The 23,897-nt window shown below is 34.9% G+C and overlaps 2 protein-coding genes and 1 non-coding gene across 4 annotated transcripts; 1 reads left to right on the forward strand and 2 right to left on the reverse strand.

Moving 5' to 3' along the window:
• The first annotated feature begins 226 nt into the window (after positions 1-226).
• LOC114350327 (odorant receptor 2a-like) lies at positions 227-14,128 on the forward strand. Of its 2 annotated transcripts, XM_028301082.1 has the most exons (9): positions 353-508; positions 1,804-1,936; positions 5,005-5,209; positions 5,285-5,536; positions 5,724-5,823; positions 12,213-12,317; positions 13,003-13,155; positions 13,577-13,684; positions 13,864-14,128. In XM_028301082.1, the coding sequence occupies exons 1-8, from the start codon at positions 353-355 to the stop codon at positions 13,628-13,630; spliced, it is 1,158 nt and encodes a 385-aa protein (XP_028156883.1). In that variant the 3' UTR covers positions 13,631-13,684; positions 13,864-14,128. The 2 variants fall into 2 exon arrangements, with proteins under 2 accessions (XP_028156884.1, XP_028156883.1); XM_028301083.1 differs by lacking the exon at positions 13,864-14,128 and having other exon boundaries at positions 227-508; positions 13,577-13,630.
• A 2,253-nt stretch (positions 14,129-16,381) lies between these two features.
• TRNAL-UAA (transfer RNA leucine (anticodon UAA)) lies at positions 16,382-16,465 on the reverse strand. The gene has a single exon. It is a non-coding gene; the product is annotated as a tRNA-Leu (tRNA).
• Positions 16,466-21,930: 5,465 nt separating this feature from the next.
• Positions 21,931-22,293, reverse strand: LOC114350322 (uncharacterized mitochondrial protein AtMg00820-like). The gene has a single exon (XM_028301076.1). The coding sequence runs from the start codon at positions 22,291-22,293 to the stop codon at positions 21,931-21,933; it is 363 nt and encodes a 120-aa protein (XP_028156877.1).
• Positions 22,294-23,897: the final 1,604 nt, after the last annotated feature.

A 23,897-nucleotide genomic window follows, 5' to 3' on the forward strand; every position in this document is an offset into this window, starting at 1 on the left:
CTTCGGGCGAATCACATCGTTTAATAATCATCGAACGTCACTTAGGTAAGTTCGTCTGATTTTCTATAATACCCGCCGGCGCGGGGCGCTTCGCTGTAGGTAAATTATCGGATGTACCGCGCGGAGTGAGCCAGGCCTTCCTACACATACAATGTTAACTTAATTAAATAATTACATGGTGACTTAACGTTTTTCTTTGTCGAGGTGAATAAATTATGAACTGAATAATTGCACTGGCTATTAACTAAAAAAATAAAAACATTTTTATTCATTCTCATAAAGTAATGGTCAGTTATTTCTGCAATACGATTTTAATAAAATTATTGTGTCTATCATTACTAGGACCGAGAAAATGGATGAATTGAGGCTCAAAGTGATGGTGTGGAGTGGAATCTACAAGTTACATACTAAAAATCGCCTTCTGGGTATATGCCACGACGTGTACAGAGTTCTAATGATATTATACATGTCGATATACACTGCCCAGCATTGCGTTTTCTTCTACATGGTAAGAAAATATGATTTGGGAAGTTTATTTATCACAAACACTGAAACTAATAAATGTATTTAGTAATTACATAATTTTATTTATCGCTTTTTAGTCAACTTACCTTGATGTTACAACTGAACGTGGTCAGTACATTTGTAAATAATGTTCTTACAAAATACAGGTTACTGTGTACTGCAACCTAAAAGTACTTCGACTTCAAAAAGTCGGTTTAGAAAACGGGATCATGTCAAATAGATTAACAAACCTTAAGGATTTAGACACAATTCACGTAGTAAAACGATTGAAATTATTCCGATTCAGGTTCAAAATACTTAAACTCATAAAACTCATTTTATTTTTGCAAGTAGGCTTTTAGAAAGCACTTTTATGAGAGTTTCCTTGATGACAATTTCTAATATTTTTAATTTATTGGAATACCTCAAAGGATGATGGGCATATTGGGCGTTAAACCAACAGAAACAAAAAGTATACTAAATTAAAGCTCAATACTAGTACTTCATTTTATAGTATGACAACAATCCTGAAATACGCGGGGATACGGAGATAGAGGTCGTTGAATATGCAAAGTTTCTATAGTATTTCACATCACATTAGGGTAATAAAAATAGTATTAGGTCAATTACATTGCTTTTATCGATCATATTGAGAGTATTGTATCATATCTTACTATCGATTCTATCGATTTAGTAAGTATGTATACCGAATAAATCATAAACGATTATTCGATTGAAATAATCGATTATATTGCTGAAAATAAGGAATTGAATTAATATAATCAAATGATTGTAATGATGGTAATAAATAAAATCGATTAATCGATAAATCGTTATTTGGCAATATCGATTAATAATCGATCCGTGATCGATTATGCGACAACACTAAAGCTTAACTGGTAGAAATCCCATTGAAACATGACTGTGTTCATTTCATTTCTCTAAATGGTACCTACGAGTAGTTGTGGTCCTACGCACGGAATGTAGAACTTGGACTTATTTTATACAATTTGTTGGCCCCACTCCTTAACTGTTGGACATAATAATTGATAAATAACTTAATGTATCAATGTAGGTATATTAATTGATTATATTTTTTGTTTGCGCAATAAAACACCTATGACTATTATACATTATGTCAATTTCCAAGCAAACCCGGGAGTTTTTGGTAGTTATTTATATGAAAAAATATTTCTGATACTAAGTCCTAACAAATAATAGTAATTACATTTCTGTTGGTTTTACGCCCAGATTCCATAGAAAAGTGCCCATCATCCTTTATTTAGATTATTTTTGCAGAATGTTACACGTGGGGACGTAATTAACTGGCAAGTGGCCGTATTCAGTCTAACAATGTTAAACATGGTTGTTAAAGTCATCACAATTTACATGCACCCTGAGAGCATAGATGAAATACATGATTTAATTAAAGGTGAGTGGTTTTCAATGGTAGTGGTTGACAGTGCAGCATAGGACGTCCACCCACAAGGTATACCGACCGACGACCTCATAAAGATACCAGCAGAGTTAATACAAATGAGTAGGTCATCTTCATAGAAACGCACGGGTGCGGTTTGTATGTGAGCGCGCCAACACGTATGTGGCGCGCACGCACACACTGACAAAATTTAGCGGGGATTAGCTAGCGGGGAGCCAGTCGTGGCACAAGTCGTGGTTGCGCCGAATTTTGTCAATGCGTGCGTGCGCGCCGCATACGTACATATTGGTGCGCTCACACACAAACCGCGCTTGGTGCGATTCTATGAAGATGACCTACTCATTTGCATTTACTCTGGTACCAGGAAGGCACTGGATGCAGTCATACCAACCGGCCATTACGAAAATCATTGGGAGAAGCCTAGGGTAGAGGGTTCAGCAGTAGACGTCCTATGGCTGAAATGATGAGTGGTTCTCCATAGTTTAGATATCGATACCTCTGGGCTCAAAGGTCGTAAAGGACAAAGTACGACTTTTCAGGAGAAGCAAAAAACGTTTTTTTATTTTTTTTATTCGACGATAACTTTTTTGTTTTTTGAGCTATTAAATTATGACTTATGAAGAAAGTGCTTAGAATTCACAACATTTTCCGAAGAGGTATTGAAAAACTGGACTAGACCTGTATTTACTGAGATACATTTCCTTTACGCCCTCAAAATTACAATAAAAAGACCTTTACGCCCCTCAAATATTCGTCCTAGGCAAGTTACTCAGGACGTAAGTCTATTTTTATTTCACAAAACTACAAAACTAAGGTAATAAATGACAATTTACATAGTTTTGTAGGTTTTCATAGGTCGTAACGGGACACCCAGGTAAGGTATTATGAAAGGGTAAATTGATGATTTAGCTTAAATATTTAATATTTTATGGTATTTCATATGTCATATGCCATTTCTTCACATATTTTTAATGAATTATGGTCTTTTAAATGAAATAAAATGATTTCCCGTAGGTTCATAATTTAATGCACACAATTTATGAAACTATTTAAGTAGAAGTTTTGATATCTTCGAACTAGAAGAAACTATTTCCGATATAAAAACGAAATTACAAAATAAATATTATGACGCTTTTAAATAAAACTTCATATATGTCTACTTTATAGGAAAAACTGAAACCAATTTCACTTTATTTATTTATTTAATCATTTTATTGTTTCGAAAAACTACAAATAGCGGACTTAATTCCATAGGGCAGTCTGTCCACCAGTTGATCTTATGATAATGCAGATAGAATAGAATTATTAAGGACAAACGAAAAACTATAATTATTTTAAATTCTAAATAGATTAAACATTATTAATTCATAGTAGTTTAAAATTATGTCATTGTACTTGGTATAAAAGTAGAAAAGTTAGGTAAGAAAGAAAGAAAGAAAGAAAAAAAGTAGGAAGGTTTTCATTTCATTAAAGTACATCCACTTACTTTACTCCTACATAATACCGTTTTTAAAAGCCAATAATTTTTAATAAAAAACTGCATTCATGCTTTTTAGTAGATTAAGTCTCAACATATATTTTCCCATGTTGTGGAAATATTTTTCCTACTAGTTATACTCTATAAGCTGATCCAAATAACTTTAGAAACTATACTAATTTATTATAATTGTAACAGTCAAAGCTCAAAAGTGGTTTTGACCAAGGGCGTTAGTCAAAAAAAAAAACATACATAAAGTCGAACATATAACCTCCTCCTTTTTTGACTCGGTTAATTACTAGGAAATCATTAAAAATAATTGTAAAGTGTAGCATTTGTGTGATTTGTGCATACAAAGAATGACACCTAAGGTACTACAGTAAGGTGACTTTTTTACTCATAATATTTTTAACAAATCTAGCTTTTTCATTTTTCAATTTTTATGATGACTATTTTAACAACTTAATTAGGTAATACGTTATTTAATAATAATAATAAAAATGTTTATTTGGCACGGAACAAGCAATTATTTATATATATTTTGTAGCATGTTTTTATTTTCTTGAATCATCTTTTAATAATTATCTTTTACCTGACAAATACCTAGTTTCTTCAAATATGAGAAATAATAAAAAGCAACATTACTTTACCCGATGTGGGTAGATGTCATCATTTTATATGTACAAATCACATAAACGTTACACTCTAAAATAGTTTTATTACATATTTTTGATGATTTTTTAGGTTCTTTCGTTTGTTCCAAATGCACATACTTAAATACTATAAGAAACGTCTATAAAATTTACCTTCACAGTTATTTTAATATTCTCACTGTGTAGATTTTTAAAATATTTGTTTAGATAATCTAAGGGCGTAAAGGACAAATTATTTAGACGTGGGTATGAAAATGTAAGGTTGTATAGGACAATAGATATACTACGTGTACATTATACGCCCAAAAATTTGTGTTTACTTGTTCTTTACTACCATGGTAACTGTACTAAAAAATCAAATGGTATTTACATCCCAATTTTCACGATAAATTCTGTTTAGCTTATCAAATATGATGGGTCGTAAAGGCACTTTTTTTGGGAATTTCGACAAACTAAATATACAGATCGATAGAGAATTAAATTCTGAGTAAAACTGTATAAATAACTCATTTTCGGTATTTTGTCCTTTACGACCTTTGAGCCCAGAGGTATCGATATTGTAGTATGAAGTATTCTATTTGTAATTGCTTTTAAATTAAGTGTATTCCTAACTGAGATATGTGTTTCACCACTGTAAATCTAATTAGCTACTTTTTACTCAAGTTACTAGAAATTGTAATTAAAAATAAATTTTAATAACTTGCTTCAGTATGGTCGTCCATTTTTCATCATTATGGGTGCTTATTGCATTCGGTTATTTATCAATGGTAATTACCCTTAACCTACTAAGTTTTAGCTTAATTACAATGATAGTTAAGTTTTTATTGGCGATCAAGCTATAGATCCTGGCTACACCGGAGTTGCAGTGGTGGGAACGAGAGGTGGGAAAAGTGCTTGTAATATTTTTATTCAACATTTAATTCCGTTCCTAGATCCTATGTTTGCTGCAACATGTAAGGAAGATGAAGATGTCATCAAGAAAAATGAACATCACATTGGTTTGTATATAAAAATCACGTACCTAGCGGTGATTGCATGCTTGTTTTTTTGGGTGGCTTTAATTATTGTCACCAGAGTTGTGGATGACACTGCTATACCCCCATCGTATTTTCCGTTTGCTACTAATCCGTGGCCACAGTAAGTTTCTTATATCGGACTAAATAGTACTTCGTGTTTTTGTTCTGTTTTTAACCAAATCATTCATATTAATAGGTACATAATCGCTACATTTGTGGAAACTGTGGGATCCACCTTCTGGGCTGGATTCGGGCACATGAGTATAGACTGCAGTGTAGCGTGCTACTACGCCCGTGCTACAGCTCAGCTGAGAATTATAAGATACCACTTGGAGCATTTGTTTGACAACGGTGGAGCTCAGGGTCGTTTTCAATATAAAGATGTTCTAGACAGAAGTTTAGACGAGAAATTCGTTTACTATATTCGGCGCTATCAATATGTCAATAGGTAATTAACAAAAAATATAAATTAAATATAAATTAAGTATAATCCTGCCAATGTATTATGCATGCTAATCTGCAACAAGGAAATCCATTTAAAAATTTGCATTTTAATAATATGTTTTATACATTTAAAGTAAGTAATTTTATGTGATAATTATTACACATTTTCATCTTTAAGTGACTGGTTTCAGGATGATTGATAGCGTGAGTGACGGTTTTAACTGGGGTATAGCATTTCATATATGTAGCGTGACAACCGGCATCAGTATGTGTGTCTTTGTAATGAGCACCGTAAGTACAATTAATTAAAAAAAAACAAGAAAATTAATAAAACTCTTTCAGATGTTCATCTGCCTGTTATTTGAAGCGTAAGTATCTATTACAATAGGCTTTTCGCCTAAATTTCAATAATTAGTTAATAATATACCTTGATGCCTATTTTATACAAATGCGCTCTTATTTTGGAAAAAAATCTCATCTCCAAGGATTATTTTGCATTTTAAATAATATTTGACATAAAGCCCTCAAAAACGCTCACGACCGTCATGGCGTCTTGAGTGACGTCACGCCTTGCAAAACACAGCTGTTTTAGTACGGAAATTGTAAAGTTATTTTTATTACAAATTATTTATTTATTATTTATTTATTATAATTATACGTACCAAACAATCAGCAGATACGTAAAAAGTGGCTGACACTCGCAAGAAAATATGATGCCCATAACAAAATCAAGGATGTATTTTTGTAAAGATCATTTCAATGTAAGATAATAATATTACACAACATAATCTGATATCATGAACTACCTACATAAATAATGAAATTGTTGAACTTTGTTTAAGAATAACGTTAACAACAAAATGAGGTTAGGAATTATTCATGACATTTTTACCAACAAACAAAGACTTCACTTTTTTTTTAATTTCACGGCTCTGGGTCAAAACTTCACATGAAGAAAAGTGTTCATTTAAAATATGATTTACTATTTTTTTTTTTAAATCCTTTGGTAAAATTCCAAACAAATTGATGTGTACAATTTAACCGACTAGGTGATAGTGCTTTTAAAAAATCGGTAAAAAATATAGCTTATTTATACCGAAAAATGTTTCAAATAATCGTAATCCACACTAATTTACGCTTTTAATTAATAAATTAGAAACACTGTGTGATTAAATTTAACAAAATTACAAATTAAATATGCATTCGCAAAAGTTACTTGAAAACACTATAAAAAACTTTTCATAATAAAACACAAGTGTTAATTGTCACGGCAAAAACCATATGGCCAATATTCAATGAATTTAGTTGTGTATCGCTGAGTGTTGCAATTACAGACATTCAATAAATATGAGGGTGGTACAATTTACCCGGCGGTACAATATACCGAACTCTCCCCTATATAATTTAATAAAGTAGATAAGCATGCAGAGCATGCAGCATGAAAGCAAGCATGCAGCATGCATTGGTATCTCCTCGTCTCCGACGCTGCGGGATGTGCAGCCCTTCCGCCCTTGCGTAACGAGGCTCAGGCACGTTTCTGTCACGTCAGTTTTGTGGCACAAAATATTGTCTGTTTTGTACCATTTCAAATTAATTTAATGTTAAAATACGATTTAATACGAATATAGACATCATGATTTTCAGTAATATGGATAAATACAGTTATGAATAAAAAATTTATGAAAAGAAATATTAGGATACATCACATTTATGAATATTATAATTATTTATTCGAATGATTATGAGTTTCGATCATTAGTATATAAAAATATATGAATACAAATATTAGTAAAAATTAAGTGTATGAAGTGTATGATTAGTGATATTATGAATGTGGAAAACGGAACGTTGATGAGTGAGTGAAAGGTTTGAATGAATGTAAGAATGGAACGAATGGATATACCTACCTAAATTCAAATAAATTTATTTATTTAAGATGGCGAGACTCTGATTTTTGCTGCAAAGACGAGCGTGTAGTGTGGTTTTCAAATAAAAGACGATAATATTTTCCAAAATCAAGTGTTCATATTTCGTTCACAAGACGATCCCACAACATTTTTGGGGGCTCGTCCGGGATCTCTCAAGAATATTGGCGACGGTATTCCTTGAGCGTGAACGAAAAGTACGTGAACAACTTGTGCACGACGACGGCGGCCGGCACGTGGTGCGAGTCACCGCGAAATTTTCATTGTGGCGACCAGGACGCTCGATTTTCTGCTGCGACGGGTATCCGGCGACTTCCTTACGATTAAAAACGATGACGACGACGACGACGAATGCAAGGAGGAACCTGTTTCAAGTCGGAGCAGTGAAACCGACCACGAGGACGACCACGCGCACGACGGTTACGACGATTACGACGATCACCAGACGACGATTAGTAAGCAGACGACGACGCCAAGCAAAATGAATTCAGGTGCAGTAAACCTAATGTTCGTGGAAGAAGCCATACCGAAATTCTGTGGCACCGACAAAACCTACTCCGTCTCAAGATGGGCGCAGGAGATTGAAGACAATACTGAAATATTCGGATTGACGTCAACACAGCAGCTTCTGATTGCTAGAAGGTCGCTCACTGGCACGGCGGCAACGTGGCTACGATCAGAAAAACCCTTCAAAACCTACGATGACCTGAAAACGGCCCTAACCAGAGAGTTTCCAGACACCACGAACACTAAAGAGATCCACAAATTAATGGCGAGTAGAAAGAAGAGGAAGGATGAAAAGTGCTACGATTATATGCTTGACATGAAAGCTATTGGGAAAAAAGGCAAGCTGGCCGATTATGTTGCAATCCAGTACATAATCCAAGTTATAGTAGATTCAGAGTCGAACAAAATCATGCTATACGGAGTCAAGACGTACTCAGAGCTGAAAGAGAAGCTACAGCTGTACGAAGCCTTCAAGGAGAAGTCTCGAAACAACTACGCGGCCAATAGACGTCAAGAAGAGCGAGATATGAACGCAACACCAAGAAGAGGGTCGAGTGTACGCTGTTTCAACTGTGGCGAGTGGGATCATACATCGAGTGCGTGTCCTCATCGTTCAAAAGGACTCAAGTGTTTCCGTTATAATTCGTAAGGATATATTGCTGCGCAGTGCAATAGCAACGAGCACCCAAAATTGTGTCGATGTAAACAACAATTTAAAGACTCTAATGAATTATTCAAGGTTTAACTTTTAAACGTTTGCTTGATAGAGGTAGTGATGTAAATTTAATAACATGTAAAGCATTGTTCACTTTAGGAATTACGAAGTTTACCCAAGAAAATGTAATGGTTACTGGGCTCGGAAAGAAACAAGTAAGTTCTTTTGGCAAATTCACTGCACCAATTGAGGTAGACAATCATAAATTTCAATGCATATTTCACATTATTCCCGATGACGTAATACCCTACGATGTAATTTTAGGGTGAGTTCTTGCGAGACGTGGTTATGAGTAAGAGGTCAATCAAGGTTTTTTCCAAAGCTGAAAGTAACACTGACGATTGGTTAGGGCAAATATCGTGTGTTGTAGGCTACGAATCCCCATGCTATGCTTCTAACCCACAGGTCAGACAGGAAGTTGATGATTTGGTAAACAGTTATGTCCCAGTGCAATCCAAGGAGGCACCCATCGAGATGAAGATCATACTTAAGGACGATATTCCAGTTGCTCAGCGACCGAGACGATTATCTGTGATGGAGACCAAGGAAGTAGACAACCAAATAGGTGAGTGGCTCAACGATGGGATAATAATACCTAGTTTTTCAGAATATGCTAGCCCGCTTGTTTTGGTAAAGAACAAAAAAAAGGATGTGGTGCATGCATTGATGCATACAGATGCATCAATGCATGCATATGCAGCCATACTAATGCAACTATGCCCAAACGACGGAAAGATGCATCCAGTTTATTATTCCAGCTGCAAGACTACTGACAGTGAGAAGTACACCAGTTACGAGTTGGAAGCATTGGCAGTTGGTCAAGTAGTGAAGAAGTTCCGCAAATACTTGCTTGGGATTCCCTTCAAGATTGTCACCGACTGTGCTGCTTTCGAGATGACCCTAAAGAAGAAAGATCTGGTCACTAGAGTCGCGCGCTGGGTACTGCTGCTACAAGAGTACGATTACACAGTGGAACACCGACCTGGAACTAAAATGAGGCATGAGGGCGCATTGAGCAGAGTGCAGTACTTCACAGGAATGATAACTAGACAACTACACGAGCGAATCAAGAGAGCACAAGAAAATGATGAAGGGCTGAAGGCCATCATTGAAGTATCGAAGAAGGAACCATACTTAGACTATTATATAGAGAATGACTTACTCTATAAAACTCAACAAAAGCTGCTAGTTATACCAAAAGATATGGAAACTGAAATTATCAGCAAAGCACATAGTATTTTGGCAAAAGAAAGATGATTGATTACATAAGCAAAGACTGCTACATAAACAAGACTTGACAAAAAAGATAGAAGACTTTATTTTAACTTGCATACCATACATTTTAGCTACGAAGAAGGAAGGAAAACAAGAAGGTTTCCTTAATCCTATCCACAAAGAAGGTATACCATTGTCTGCATTGCACATAGATCACATAGGACCGCTCACTGAAACAAAAAAGCAGTACAACTACATTTTGACAGTCATCGACGCTTTCACGAAGTTTGTATGGATCTATCCTGTAAAAAGTACGATAGCAAAAGAAACTTTAGACAAGCTCAAGATTCACCAGCAATGTTTTGGCAACCCCTCGAGAATTATAAGCGACAGAGGTACCGCCTTTACGAGCAATGACTTCAATGATTACTGTGACGCAGAGAACATTCAACATGTGACCATCACAACAGGAGTTCCACGAGGAAATGGGCAAGTAGAGAGGGTACATCGAGTAATTGTGTCTGTACTTACCAAACTGTGCATTGAAGAGCCAGGACATAGGTACAAGCATGTTAGTAAGTTGCAAAGAGCATTGAACTGTACTTACCAGAGAAGTATTTCCACCACCCCATTTGAACTGATGATTGGCATGAAAATGAAGATGAAAGAAGATACACAGATAATAGATTTGTTGGAAAAAGAAAATCATGAAGAATTTATCAAGCAAAGAGAAGACTTAATAGATGCCGCGAAGATACAAATTTTAAAAATTCAGGAAGAAAATATGCGAAGCTACAATAGAAAGAAGAAGCAGAGCAAGAAGTATCAGGTTGGAGACCTAGTTGCTATTAAGAGAACCCAGTTTGGTACGCATTCTAAATTAAAGTCCAAGTTTTTAGGACCTTACAAGGTGGTAAGTATCAAGGGAAGGGATCGTTATGATGTCTCAAAGTTGCATAGCATGGTGGAGGGTCCCCACAACACTTTTAGTTCAGCAGACTTTATGAAACCGTGACCGGAACCTTGATTGATTCTTTTTTTTCATATTCGCAGGTATCTTTTTGACTTAACTTAAACAAGACTTAAAATTATTTTATGTTAAACTAAAGCGTTATTTATATATTTCTCCATAACAACAGTAGTGGTAAGAGTAAAATATCTATATTTGTATAATTTAATAAAATTGCATAATGATGTGTCAAGTGATACTTATCTTGTAACATTTCTACATTTGATAAAATGTTATTGTTTGGTATTGTATACTGAATTAAAGTCGTTTTCGATTTGAAAGGTGGTAATTTACCAAAGTTATTGTATGAACTTACTAATTTTAGTTAATCAAAGTATAATGTAACAGTGCGCAGTAGTAGCACTTGAAAGTAAAGTTTAGTACAATAAGTGTAAGATTGTATAATTGCATTATAGCTTCACTAGCTTTCCGCCCGCGGCTTCGCCCGCGTGGAATTTTGTCTGTCACAGAAAAACTTTATCGCGCGCGTCCCTGTTTCAAAAACCGGGATAAAAACTATCCTATGTTCTTTCCCGGGACTCAAACTATCTCTATGCCAAATTTCATCAAAATCGGTTGCGAGGTTTAAGCGGGAAAGCGTAACAGACAGACAGACAGACAGACAGACAGACAGACAGACAGACAGACAGACAGACAGACAGACAGAGTTACTTTCGCATTTATAATATTAGTTGGGATAAGCATTCTGCAATTGTTTTAGGTGTGAATGACGATGATGAATGATCTGCCCCCCTAGACAAAACGCACTTTTTGATCGAATCGAAAATCGAATCCGTCAAAACTCCATACAAGAAATGGGCTTTTCGACCACTTTGCGACTGGTTTGCGATTATAATTTGCACTTTGTCTAGACCCACTGGTATGACTGAGGACAGTCAGCGAGCAGGATGGCCGTATGTGGGAAACGGAACGTTGATGAGTGAGTGAAAGGTTTGAATCAATGTAAGAATGGAACGAATGGATATAAATTCAAATAATTTAAGATGGCGAAACTCTGATTTTTGCTGCAAAGACGAGCGTGTGGTTTTCAAATAAAAGACGATATTTTCCAAAATCAAGTGTTCATATTTCGTTCACAAGATCCCACATGAATTTCAATGATTATTATGTTTTTAAATATGTAGTTTTTTAAATTTTATGAAGAATGATCATTATGGTTATGAGAAATATTTTCGGACCTCCAATGATAGGAATTGAAAAGTTATGTAAGAAAATTGTTACTTTAGTTTAGATTGAAACATATTTTAAAATTTGATCTGTTTAAATCCTACTTTTGTTTTGGTTTCAGAGAGACATCTTCTCATTGGATATGTTATTCATGGTTACCATATTTGTCCTTCTTCTATTAGGAAATTTTATGTACTGTTACTGCGGAGACTTGGTGAAAAGCGAGGTATGAGCATCTACTTGAAGTTAGGTACCTATCAATAACTAAGTATTATTCCTATGAATATTTAATTTTTGTTTGACAGTGGAATAGCTTTTAGTTTTCGTGTCTTTAATTTTTCAATATCTTGGTGGGGGCACTGCCGTGCCCCCGCCAAGTCCAGGCCAGGAAATCTTTAACGTTTTACATAAATATATTGACTTGGCCATCGCATGAAAACACGTGTAAATTAAATTATTTAGTGCGATGGCCAAGTCAATATATGTATGTAAAACGTTAAAGATTTCCTGGCCTGGACTTGGTATTACATGGATCTCACAACTTTTTACCGTAGAACAACTGAGTTGCGAGACTTGTTTTTTTTGACAAGTATTGTTTTTGATGGGATACCTAATTTCCAAAACCAAAAGACGTCCAATACTGGCTGCTGTTTCATTTATTATTTTTCACATTTTTTTTGTCTGTTTCTTATTATTTGGGCTAAATTCTCCCCAACCCGCCTGGGGAGTGTAGGCAAAATCCTCCATTTGCTGTAAAGTAACGGTCGCTTCGTGCTCTTGCCTTAGTTAGAGACTAAATGACTTGGTGATGGTGATGTTAGTACCTACTTAGAAATTACGTAAAAATTTTTTGTTAAGGTTAAAGAAATGTATTAATATTAATGGTTGTTTTATGTTATTTCTGATTTTAGAGCGATCAGGTGTGCACGTCAATGTACTTCAGTGATTGGACAGTAGTGTCGCCGCGGTTCCGGCGTATGATGCTGATAGCAATGCCTCGCTGGGCGCGTCCGATCGAGCCTCGTGTGACCATTGTACCCATCTCGCTTACTACATTCGCATCGGTATGAGTAGTTTGATTTTTTTTTATTTTACGAATTTATTACCACCTCAACCTAGACAGACGGATTGTAAACCTTTTCTATTTACCTCTGTCAAAAAAAAAGGTTGTGCTTTTGTAGCAAAACTAAATGAGCTGATGGTGATGATAATACATTTGAACAGACTTCTTGATAAGGCCAGCAGTAGAGTACCTAACCAGTGTTACCAACATCAACACCATGCTTCGTAAAAATCTTTTTTTAGTATAATCAATGTCATTGCTGTCTAAATGTTATACGAAAGACGTACCTATTTCTCCAAAATTTCGCCTGTCTTGCCTGTTATACTGGAATAGTTACTGATTTTATATTAAAGAAATAATATCTGCTAAGTGGTCATGTTCTAACTTCAATAACAATTGCTAATAATATTGTTTTGTTCCAGATTTTACGTTTCTCATACACATTGTACACCATGATGAGAACTAGAACGATGTAGAAATTGAGATTCTTAATTAGTATTTGCACTATTAATTTTCCTGATCTATGTATAACTAGCTGACCCGGCGAACTTTGTTCCGCCTTAATGGCAATAAATAACGGGATAAGAAGTATCCTATGTCCTTCTCCTGGCTCTAAACTACCTCCCTGACAATTTTCAGCTAAATCAGTTCAGCCGTTCTTGAGTTATAACTGGAGTAACTAACACGACTTTCTTTTATATAATAGAAGATGTAATCCATGTTTTACATTACCATGTTGATTTTTAATCCTTTCTTTTAATTATAAGGCACATACAATAATACTGAATCTCTATCATAACATTCTCGCAAAAATGCATTCATTTACACATCTTGTATTTTCTGTTCCTGTTTACTCACACTTGAAAAGCAATATTCTATGTACAAATATTTGTGAAAACTTTTTTGCAAATATTAGGTTTAATTTTTGTAATTCTTGTACTGAATAACATGCACAACAATAAAATAAAATAAAAATGTTTTTTTTTTTCAATTCCATACTTTTAGTTTTCGAGTTATACCACTAGCTCAAGACGCTGGTAAATATAAGAGAGTCGTGCTCCTGCAGTGGAGACTATCTATATTATACAGGGTGTTTGGCGCATCGTGTGCCAAAATGATTTGGCGGATAGAATGGGTCATTTCCTATATTTTCAGCCCTCATAACACGTTCCATGTCAGGCGGCTACTTTTATATCAAGTTTTTTAGTAATTTCACCAAAATACCCAAATCGCATCATTTAATTTCGATTTAAAAAAAAACTACTAAGCGTAGCCTCAAAGTAAATATTTTGTTTTGACGTGCATTGATATAGGGTTGCATCAAATCTAAATTTACTGGCAAATATCATCTAGTTTTTTTTTAATTCAGCTTTGAACTTTTCCGAAAAGTTAAAAATGGACTGAACATTTAAGTTTACATTATTTTACACTAGACATGAAGAGTATGGTCTCAATGTACTGCCTACCTTCAGTGGTAACATCAAGGTAATAATTAGTTAACTAAAAAGCAATAAATAAGTAAAATTTTATAAAAAAAAATAAAACCGACTCCAAAAAACCTACATTAAAAAGTAGAAAAATAATTACTAATAATACTTATTTATTAGGACGAATTAAAATTTATGTAGGTATACCAGGATTGATACTTTTGGAGTCGGTGCAGGCAAACTTTACATGTTTCATAATCTTGGCACCGACTCCAGAAGTATCAATCATGGTATACCTACATAAATTTTAATTCGTCCTAATAAATAAGTAGGTTATTAGTAATTATTTTTCTACTTTTTAATGTAGGTTTTTTGTTTCTTTTTGAGGTGCCGAACTGCCGAACCCTAAAAAAAGCTAGATTAAATCGAACTAAGTAGTGACAAACGGAATACCTAATAAAAGCATTGAAAATGTTCACGCGCAGACCACGCGGGGAAACCCTGCCCAAGAATTATTTTTACCGTGCGAACTCGTCACAGAAACACGTCATACATTTTTTATTAAACATTCTTGTGGTCTAGAAAAAAATAAAATCTTTTAAACGGAACGAAAGTAACCTGCGAAAAACGCCAGAGCGAAGCAATATCGGAATTGCAACTGTCACATTTGTGAATTTGTTCTCATTATCATCATCATCTCAGCCATAGGACTGCTGTCCACTGCTGAACATAGGCCTCCCCCCCAGCCCCCCAATGCTTTCCATGTTGCCCGGTTGGTAGCAGCCTGTGTCCAGCGCCTTCCTGCTACCTCTATGATGTCGTCGGTCCACCTTGTGGGTAGACGTCCCACGCTGCGTTACTGGTACGCGGCCTCCACTCCAGAACCTTGCTACCCCATCGGCCGTTAGTTCTGCGTACTATGTGCCCTGCCCCTTGCCACTTCAGCTTGCTAATCCGTCGGGCTATGTCAGCGACTTTAGTTCGTTTAAGGATCTCCTCATTTCTGATTAGATCTCGTAAGAGCAGTTCTACTTCGGTGTAATTTTTAGTATTGTCAAATCTACTTTAGTATTGTAACTGGGATGACGACAGCCCTCGAAGGATGCAGACAATGGCTCTATAAATAATGCTATAGAGTCGAAATTCGGCCAGCATCACTCGATAATGGCTTTGGGGTGAACATGGGGGCTGATGAGGGTTACGTACAAACTCACAGCATAATGCCATAATATTTGGTAAGAAATTCTTATTTATGCTTAGTACATGTCGTGTAACTATTTTTATTTTATGAAGGATGAGTTTAAGTGAAAATTTATTTCAAGTAGGTAGATCCAATGTGCTTGGCCCATTTATAACAATTGCTACGGTAATCGGTGAATACTGTAGTAACATAAGTAGATAAATACTAGGTGTTATTTTGCAACGAAAAGAAGAAAATAAAACTGTCGAATGTACTTACTACGATTGCAATGTAGCGATTGCGAAGCTGCAATGTATTACATTTTACCATACATAGTTAGCTATTAAAATTATATTATTTTATATATACCCGTATATCTGTCATTTATGAATAAAGGGTTAATACTTGACTTTCTTCCCAGTTACAACATTTTTTTTTAATATCACCAACATCTTTTAATTTATAATTCCTGCTAAATTTATATTTGATGGTGCAAAAAAATTAAAAACAAGTTTTCTTTCTCTTAACCAATGCGTATTTATAACTATAAAAACATTATTATTTATCAGCAATCGGCTATAAAAGTAAAAACGCATACAATAAATAAAAAAATAATCGTTTGTCAGGTGTGGGGTTCGAACCCACGCTCCCTCTCGGGAACCAGAGCTTAAATCTGGCGCCTTAGACCACTCGGCCAACCTGACTTGACAAAAGCGGTCGAATTGTCAGTGTAGTTCTAATAACAATACCTTGAATATGGATTAATTCGAATTTTTCAAACATTGGTATATTTTTAACGCTTTTTTCTATGTATTTCATAACCAAGATTATAATTTACCCTTTAACATCAGAAGAAAATGAACATATTATTCTTGGTAAGTACTGGCATGGTTCCTATAGAATTCAATAACCAAGTGTTAACTTCTAATAAAATTCGATCTTAAAACTGATCTTATCCCGTAATTCCAATCTTTGAAACACTATGTTTATGCAATTTAATAAATTATTTATTTAATTTTATCAATGTCACAACAATATAACAAACGCCATCTATTGAGATTTTACTGCACCAACACTGTTCAGCGACACCAACGGGTTTACCTTAGCGTTCATAGATGTCGCTAAATGTAATTTATACGCTGCTGACTTTAGTTTAATAAATCAAACCATTTTATATTCTTATTTTAAGTTATTTTTATTTCATTTTAGTGTTTTTGTTTTTTAGTTCTTTGCTAAGTAGATACGTGCTTTACGGTGGCGGCGCCACAGTTCAAATACGATAATCCTACTACCGCTCATGCTCACCAGATGGCGCTACTGTCTTTGCCATATGCGAGTGACCCCAATAGAGAACAATAAAAACAACATAAATAATGAAGTTCTAGATGTTCATAACAGACTCCTCAATCATTTGAAAAATCTTAACTATCCTACATTGTTGCTACATTACAATCGAAGGACGAATTGGAATGTAAAAAAAAACAACGTAGGTACTAGCTAACGTTTTTTTTATGAGATGTACGGTGACTGGCTGTGTTGCAGTCGCTGCTGTTATAATACTGGCAGTCGCTATATTTAAAACAAAGAGGTAAAAAAATGTCAGTCTTGCTACGTCTGTAATGTTCACGTCATAAGTATGTCCAATGAAAGAAATAAAAAGAACAATGAATCTTATCGATTTTTCCAACGCCTTCAACACAGTTGATCATGAAGTCCTCCTATCGATGCTATCCCGTTACAATTTGTCACCGGTTGTTATGGATTGGTTCGCCTCTTACCTCTGCGGGCGCCAACAGGCGGTACGCATTGATAAAACTGTTTCCCACTGGCGTGACCTTCTGACCGGTGTCCCGCAGGGTGGCATACTTTCACCTTTACTTTTCTCTATTTTTATTAACTCTATTACCCACAATATTGGCTCATCTCACCTCCGCCTCGACAACGTATACACTCATGACATCTTCGACTGTTGTCGTATGCAGCCTCATTTCTCTTTTTATTACTATAAAGGCGTTTTCTATTCGTTGTTGTAGTTCTTCTAATGTTTGAACTTCCGTTACGTACACCAGTTCATTACCTCGTCCCCAGACGTAAAAATCTAACGGAGTTAGGTCTGGGGAACGTGCAGGCCACTGTATAGGACCAGTCTAAATTAGAAGAAGATGTCGTTACTTAGTGTATATGTTGCCGAGGCGGACATTTTGAACAAAATTTGTAATAATTAATAAACGATCAAAATATTTATTTTCGTCTTTAATTTCAAGGAATCCATATTGAAAAACGATAGAGAATAGGTTTTTTACATTGCATAAGATAAATATTTTTTACCTGCTAATTCAGCTTTGTGAATTAAAAAAAAACTAGATGATATTTGCCAGTAAATTAAGATTTGATGCAACCCTATGTCAATGCACGTCAAAACAAAATATTTACTTTGAGGCTACGCTTAGTAGTTTTTTTTAAATCGAAATTAAATGATGCGATTTGGGTATTTTGGTGAAGTCACTAAAAAACTTAATATAAAAGTAGCCGCCTGACATGGAACGTGTTATGGGGGCTGAAAATATAGGAAATGACCCATTCTATCCGCCAAATCATTTTGGCACACGATGCGCCAAACACCCTGTATATGTTACAGGAAATGTATGAATTCTAGGAATTGTATACTATTCCTAGGAAATGTATACAATTCCGAAGCTAGTTAGGAAATGTATAAAATATTGCTTCAGAGATTTTTTAATACGCACATATCCTAGGAAATGTAGGTATACTTTTCCTAGGAATTTTATAGAATTCCAATATTGTATTAGGAAATGTATAAAACTAAGCGGCACAAGCGCGGTCGCGTGGTCGGGTGTCCGCCTAAAATTTCATTTAGCCAAACCACATTGGCCGATAGATACTTTTAACTCACAATTATTATTGTTTATCCTGACAGTTGTTTTCGCACTATTATACTTTGGTCGAAAAAAATATTTGCCTAAAATTTATTGGCATACCTTTCTTTCGGCATCACGCATATTACGCTGAAGTATTGGAAATCCCTAATTTTAACATCTCTTTTATTAAACTATTATTGACATGAAGGTTTTAGTACTCCTGTAGCTGGATAACAAAGTCTCGGTTAGGTTACGTTAAACTTGCGACCTTACACATACACAGCTGCTGCGGCGCCGGAGCGCCATTTAAGTTTCGGAGAACAAAAAGTGGCGTAATAAAAATAATTTTGTGTAAAAAAAATATCTTAATTACATTTCCGATTGCTGTTTAGGAAATGTGTCTAATATAATTTACATCACACATTTCCGGGTGATTTTAGGACTTATACACAATTCCTAGGAATTGTATACAATGACGGATTTCATACATTTCCTGTAACATATATATAAATATATGACCTGATGATGAAGACAATTGCGCATACAATGTTAACTTAATTCAATAATTATACAGTGACCTAAACGTTTTCTTTGTAATATGCGCTGCGGTCGTGGTGAATAATTTATGGGCTCAGTAATTAGCTAATTACCTACTCAAAAATTTTAAGGTTAATAAGGTAACGATCACAATTCTGCGATCGTATTCTAACAAAATGGTTGTGTCTTTTAGGACCGAGAAAATGGATGAATTGAGGCTCAAAATGAAGGTGTGGACTGGAGTCTACAAGTTACACACTAAAAATCGCTTTCTGGGTATATGCCACGATGTGTACAGAGTTCTTATGATATTATACATGTCCATATACACTGCACAGCATTTCGCTTTCTTCTTCATGGTAAAATATGATGTGGGATAAGTACCTATAATAATTGTAAAATTTAGGTTTTTTTTTATAACAAAACCTGAAACATAGGTGTGTTTCAGGTTTTGTTATAAAAAAAAACCTTGTTAGTTAATCAAGTTTTGTAAACAAGTCTGCAACATTATTGTTAGAACTTATATATTTAAGAGATACATTACTATGAGACACCTGATCTAATAAATATTTATATTTTATGNGCTATCACGGCGTGCCCGTCCAGATCCCGTCACTACTAAAAACGTGTCAGTGTTACTCACAACAATTGCCGGTTTTCCCATTAAACTCCATAACGACACTAGTGATATCTGCCGAACTATTTGAGCTTTAAGCGTGGGATTTTTACAGCATGCACTTTTCGCGGAGCGCTGATAGATGGCGTTGTTAACTCAATTTCTCCAAATTTCGTATAGTGACGGTTTGATTATGAACGTGCGATATCTTAGTATTCGTTTCAAACACTTAAATAATGCCATACTAGCACAATGTACATATCTGCTTAAGAATCCTACTGCAACTGACAAGTCAGGTCTAGTACATGTAGCATAAAGTAAACTACCTATTAGACTTCTACAGGTTTTTTCAATATCTAAATTTTCAGACTTATCTCTTTGTAATATTCAAAATTATAATTTTGTTCCATTGGTGTATCTACTGCTTTGCAATTTGACATTTGATATTTATCAAGTAACTTTTCTAAATACTTTTTCTGATTAANACACTTACCAATTTTATTTCGACGCTCGCTAAGGTTTGGCCGCGGAAGATTTTTGCTCTCACTGGCTAAACGAACGCACTCTTTGATGGTTTGCGAGGCGAAAAGTGGTATGGGGAGGTCCCTTTCTATTATACACACTATAACTTTATGCTAAGTTGCTTGTAACATAGTTTTTGGTGGTTTATTATGAAGAAGAGGCTTGTACTTTTAGAAAATAGATTTATTTGCACCGTAAGACACACAACGGAGACAAATATTTTTTACGGAAGGAGGGCCATAAGGTCATCGCTGCCAACATAAAATATTAAATGTTGCTATTATCAAAACACCCCCTCAACAATTAAATTTTATGACTTTACATACTGTTTATTGTACTGTACTACATTTTTACAATTTAGGACTTTTATTAAATGTTTATACAAACTCAACTTTGTAGTTTTATTTTAGCTTTAAGATTATACAATAATAGTTCCCCATATTATTTAAGTACTAGACTTCTAATTTCAAATTTAATACAAAATTAAGTTTCTGAATTTAACAAATAACTGTTTACCTAATGGTTTTGTAAACAAGTCTGCAACATTATTGTTAGAACTTATATATTTAAGAGATACATTACTATGAGACACCTGATCTAATAAATATTTATATTTTATGTCTATGTGTTTTAGTCTTTTATTGCTGTCATTATTAGAAACAATTTTTAGTACACTTTGGTTGTCTTCCAAGACTTCCAATAATATTATATTTGAATAGCCAAAATCATTTAAAAGTTTTTGTTAGAAACATCCTTCCATAACAGTTAAACTAAGTGCTACATATTCAGCTTCGCAAGATGACAGTGTCACACAAGACTGTTTTTTAGTACCCCAAGAAATTGGACAGTTAAAAATATAGAAAATCTGACCAGATGTCGATTTTCGATCTTGAATATCTCCAGCCCAGTCTGCGTCACTGTAACCTTGCAATTTCACATCATCATTCATCTTATATGTTAATTTATATAGTATAGATGACAAATCAATGGAACCTTTAATATATCTTAGTATTCGTTTCAAACACTTAAATAATGCCATACTAGCACAATGTACATATCTGCTTAAGAATCCTACTGCAACTGACAAGTCAGGTCTAGTACATGTAGCATAAAGTAAACTACCTATTAGACTTCTACAGGTTTTTTCAATATCTAAATTTTCAGACTTATCTCTTTGTAATAATTCAAAATTATAATTTTGTTCCATTGGTGTATCTACTGCTTTGCAATTTGACATTTGATATTTATCAAGTAACTTTTCTAAATACTTTTTCTGATTAATTTTAGTAACATTGTTTTTTAGGTCTTGATTAATATTTATTCCCAGATAGTAACTTGCAAGTCCTAAGTTTTCATTTGAAAATTACAATTTAACGCATCTTTGAGACCATTTACTAATTTTTCATTTTGACCAAAATAGAGCAAATCATCTACAAAAAGTAAAACATAGATATAGTAATTTTTAACTCTTTTGAAATACAAACATTGATCATTTTGAGACCTTTCAAATTTTTCAGTTAACATAAAATTATTAAATTTTGAATTCCAATACTTAGGTGACTTTTTAAACCATAAATAGATTTTTGTAACTTACAGATTGTATTATTGGGTAACTTCATGTAGACTGTCTCGTTGATATCTCCATGGAGAAAGGCTCCGGTAACATCCATCTGGTAAACTGATTTACCTCAGCCTGGTTCTGGTTTGCCACAGCCATCAATGTCCTGAAAGTGGTTAGTTTTGCAACTGGTGCATAGGTTTCGTCGTCGCAATTTTTCTGTACAAAGCCTCGTGCTACTAGGCGGGCTTTGTAGATAGTTTTTCCTTCTATTTCTTTTACTTTGAACACCCATTTGCTGCTCACGAGATTCTCTCCAACTGGAACTTCCTTTACTACTTCCCAGGTGTTATTGTCTTCTAAGGTCTTCAATTCTTTTTCAATAGCTTCTTTCCACATGCATTTGTCAGGTCTTTCCATTGCCTCCTCGTAAGTAATTGGGTCGTCGCATCAGTAGTTAGCAAAACTGAAGTCTGTTTCATCCGAGTCTCTGTTCATGTAGTAATCTTCCAGCCTTTTCGGTCTTTGTGTTGTCCTTTTAGGTCTCTCACCTGTCACTACTGTATCTTGTGCTTGTGTACTTCCTTCGGATACATTTTCTTCCAGTATATCTGTCAATTGATCTGACATTTCCATTTGTGATTCATCATGTAGTGACTCTTGATCAGTAGCACTTGCAAAAGTGTCATTTAATTCAGGTTCTCTCTCTTCATAGTTTTCTTCATGATGTTCTTGTATGTCAAATCCGGTAAGTATTTCTATATTATCTGTATATTGTTTTTCAGGTACTCCTTTCAAGAAAATCAAGTCTCTTTTTATATCTACCTCATTTTTATCAGGTAAGTAAACTCTATATCCTTTGATGTTCTCTCCATATCCCACTAAATATCCTAATTCAGCTTTGCTTTCAAATTTCAATCTCCTCTGATCAGGAACATGCACTGAAACTTCAGCTCCGAAATGCCTTAGGTTATTTATGTCATATTCTTGTCCAAACCAGTTCAAATGGTGTTCTTTTCTCTACACGACTTGGACCAGTTCTATTTATTATGAAGACTGCAGTATTTAAAGCTTCGGCCCACAAACTGTTCTTTAAGCCGCTTTCTAATAGCAATGTTCTAGCAGATTCGACCACGGTCCTCATCTCTCTCTCTCTATGCAGCCATTTTGCTGTGGTGTATATGCTACACTTCTCTGATGTTGAATACCGTGATCATTTAATAAATTTTGCATCTCTTTTCCAATAAATTGTTTGGCATTGTCACTTCTTATGTATTTTATTTTGTGGCCGGGGTTTACTTCAGTTTGTTTAATAAATTGCTTAAGGCAGGTTATACTCTCTGATTTATGCTTCATAAAATATACTTTCCTGTATTTCGTATAGTCATCTTTCAACAACAGGAAAAATTTAGCTCCTCCGAGTGAAATTTCCTCCACAGGTCCGCCAATGTCCATGTGGATTATCTCACCAGGTTCAGCTGCTCTGTGCTCACTTGTTGGGAATGGCAGTTTATGCTGTTTTCCTCTCAGGCAGGCAATGCAGGTTTCTTCTTCACCCTTTTCAAATTGTATGTTATTCTTATCGAGGATAGTCTTTACATAGCTGATATTTTGGTGGCCAAGTTTTGCATGCCAATCTTGCAATGACGAGTTGCTTTTCCCAACCAAAGCAACCGCAGTTTCTTGTTTGAACATCATGATGTACATCTTTGCCCTGCCGCTTGGCTACAGCATGGATACTGCCATTTTTCATAAATTCACACTTGTTTGCTGAAGACACCATTGTATAACCCTTGTCTAAAGCTGCACTCATCGAGAAAAGATTCACTTTCAGTTCTGGTACCTACATACAGAACTCCATGTATTTTGGTAGGAATCCATTTTCTGCTTCCATCGCTTGCTTGTAGCTGAATGTCCCCATAACCCACTGCTTTTATGACTGTCCCGTCCCCAATAATAACATCCTTCGGTACTGATAGATTTTTGTAGTTTAGAAAACTGTGTTTTTTTAAACACATATGTTC

This window comes from Ostrinia furnacalis, unplaced genomic scaffold (assembly GCF_004193835.3).
Source record: "Ostrinia furnacalis isolate ACB-3 unplaced genomic scaffold, ASM419383v2 OfSCF0867, whole genome shotgun sequence".
Lineage (NCBI taxonomy): Eukaryota > Metazoa > Arthropoda > Insecta > Lepidoptera > Crambidae > Ostrinia > Ostrinia furnacalis.

Bases quoted from the DNA above. Each gene is read 5' to 3' on its own strand.
- LOC114350327 (XM_028301083.1), top strand. From the start codon at position 353: ATGGATGAATTGAGGCTCAAAGTGATGGTGTGGAGTGGAATCTACAAG. The intron at 5,537-5,723 runs GTAATTAACAAA...GACTGGTTTCAG, and splicing joins CGCTATCAATATGTCAATAG to GATGATTGATAGCGTGAGTG. The intron at 5,824-12,212 runs GTAAGTACAATT...TTTTGGTTTCAG, and splicing joins GTGTCTTTGTAATGAGCACC to AGAGACATCTTCTCATTGGA.
- LOC114350322 (XM_028301076.1), bottom strand. From the start codon at position 22,293: ATGGAAAGACCTGACAAATGCATGTGGAAAGAAGCTATTGAAAAAGAA.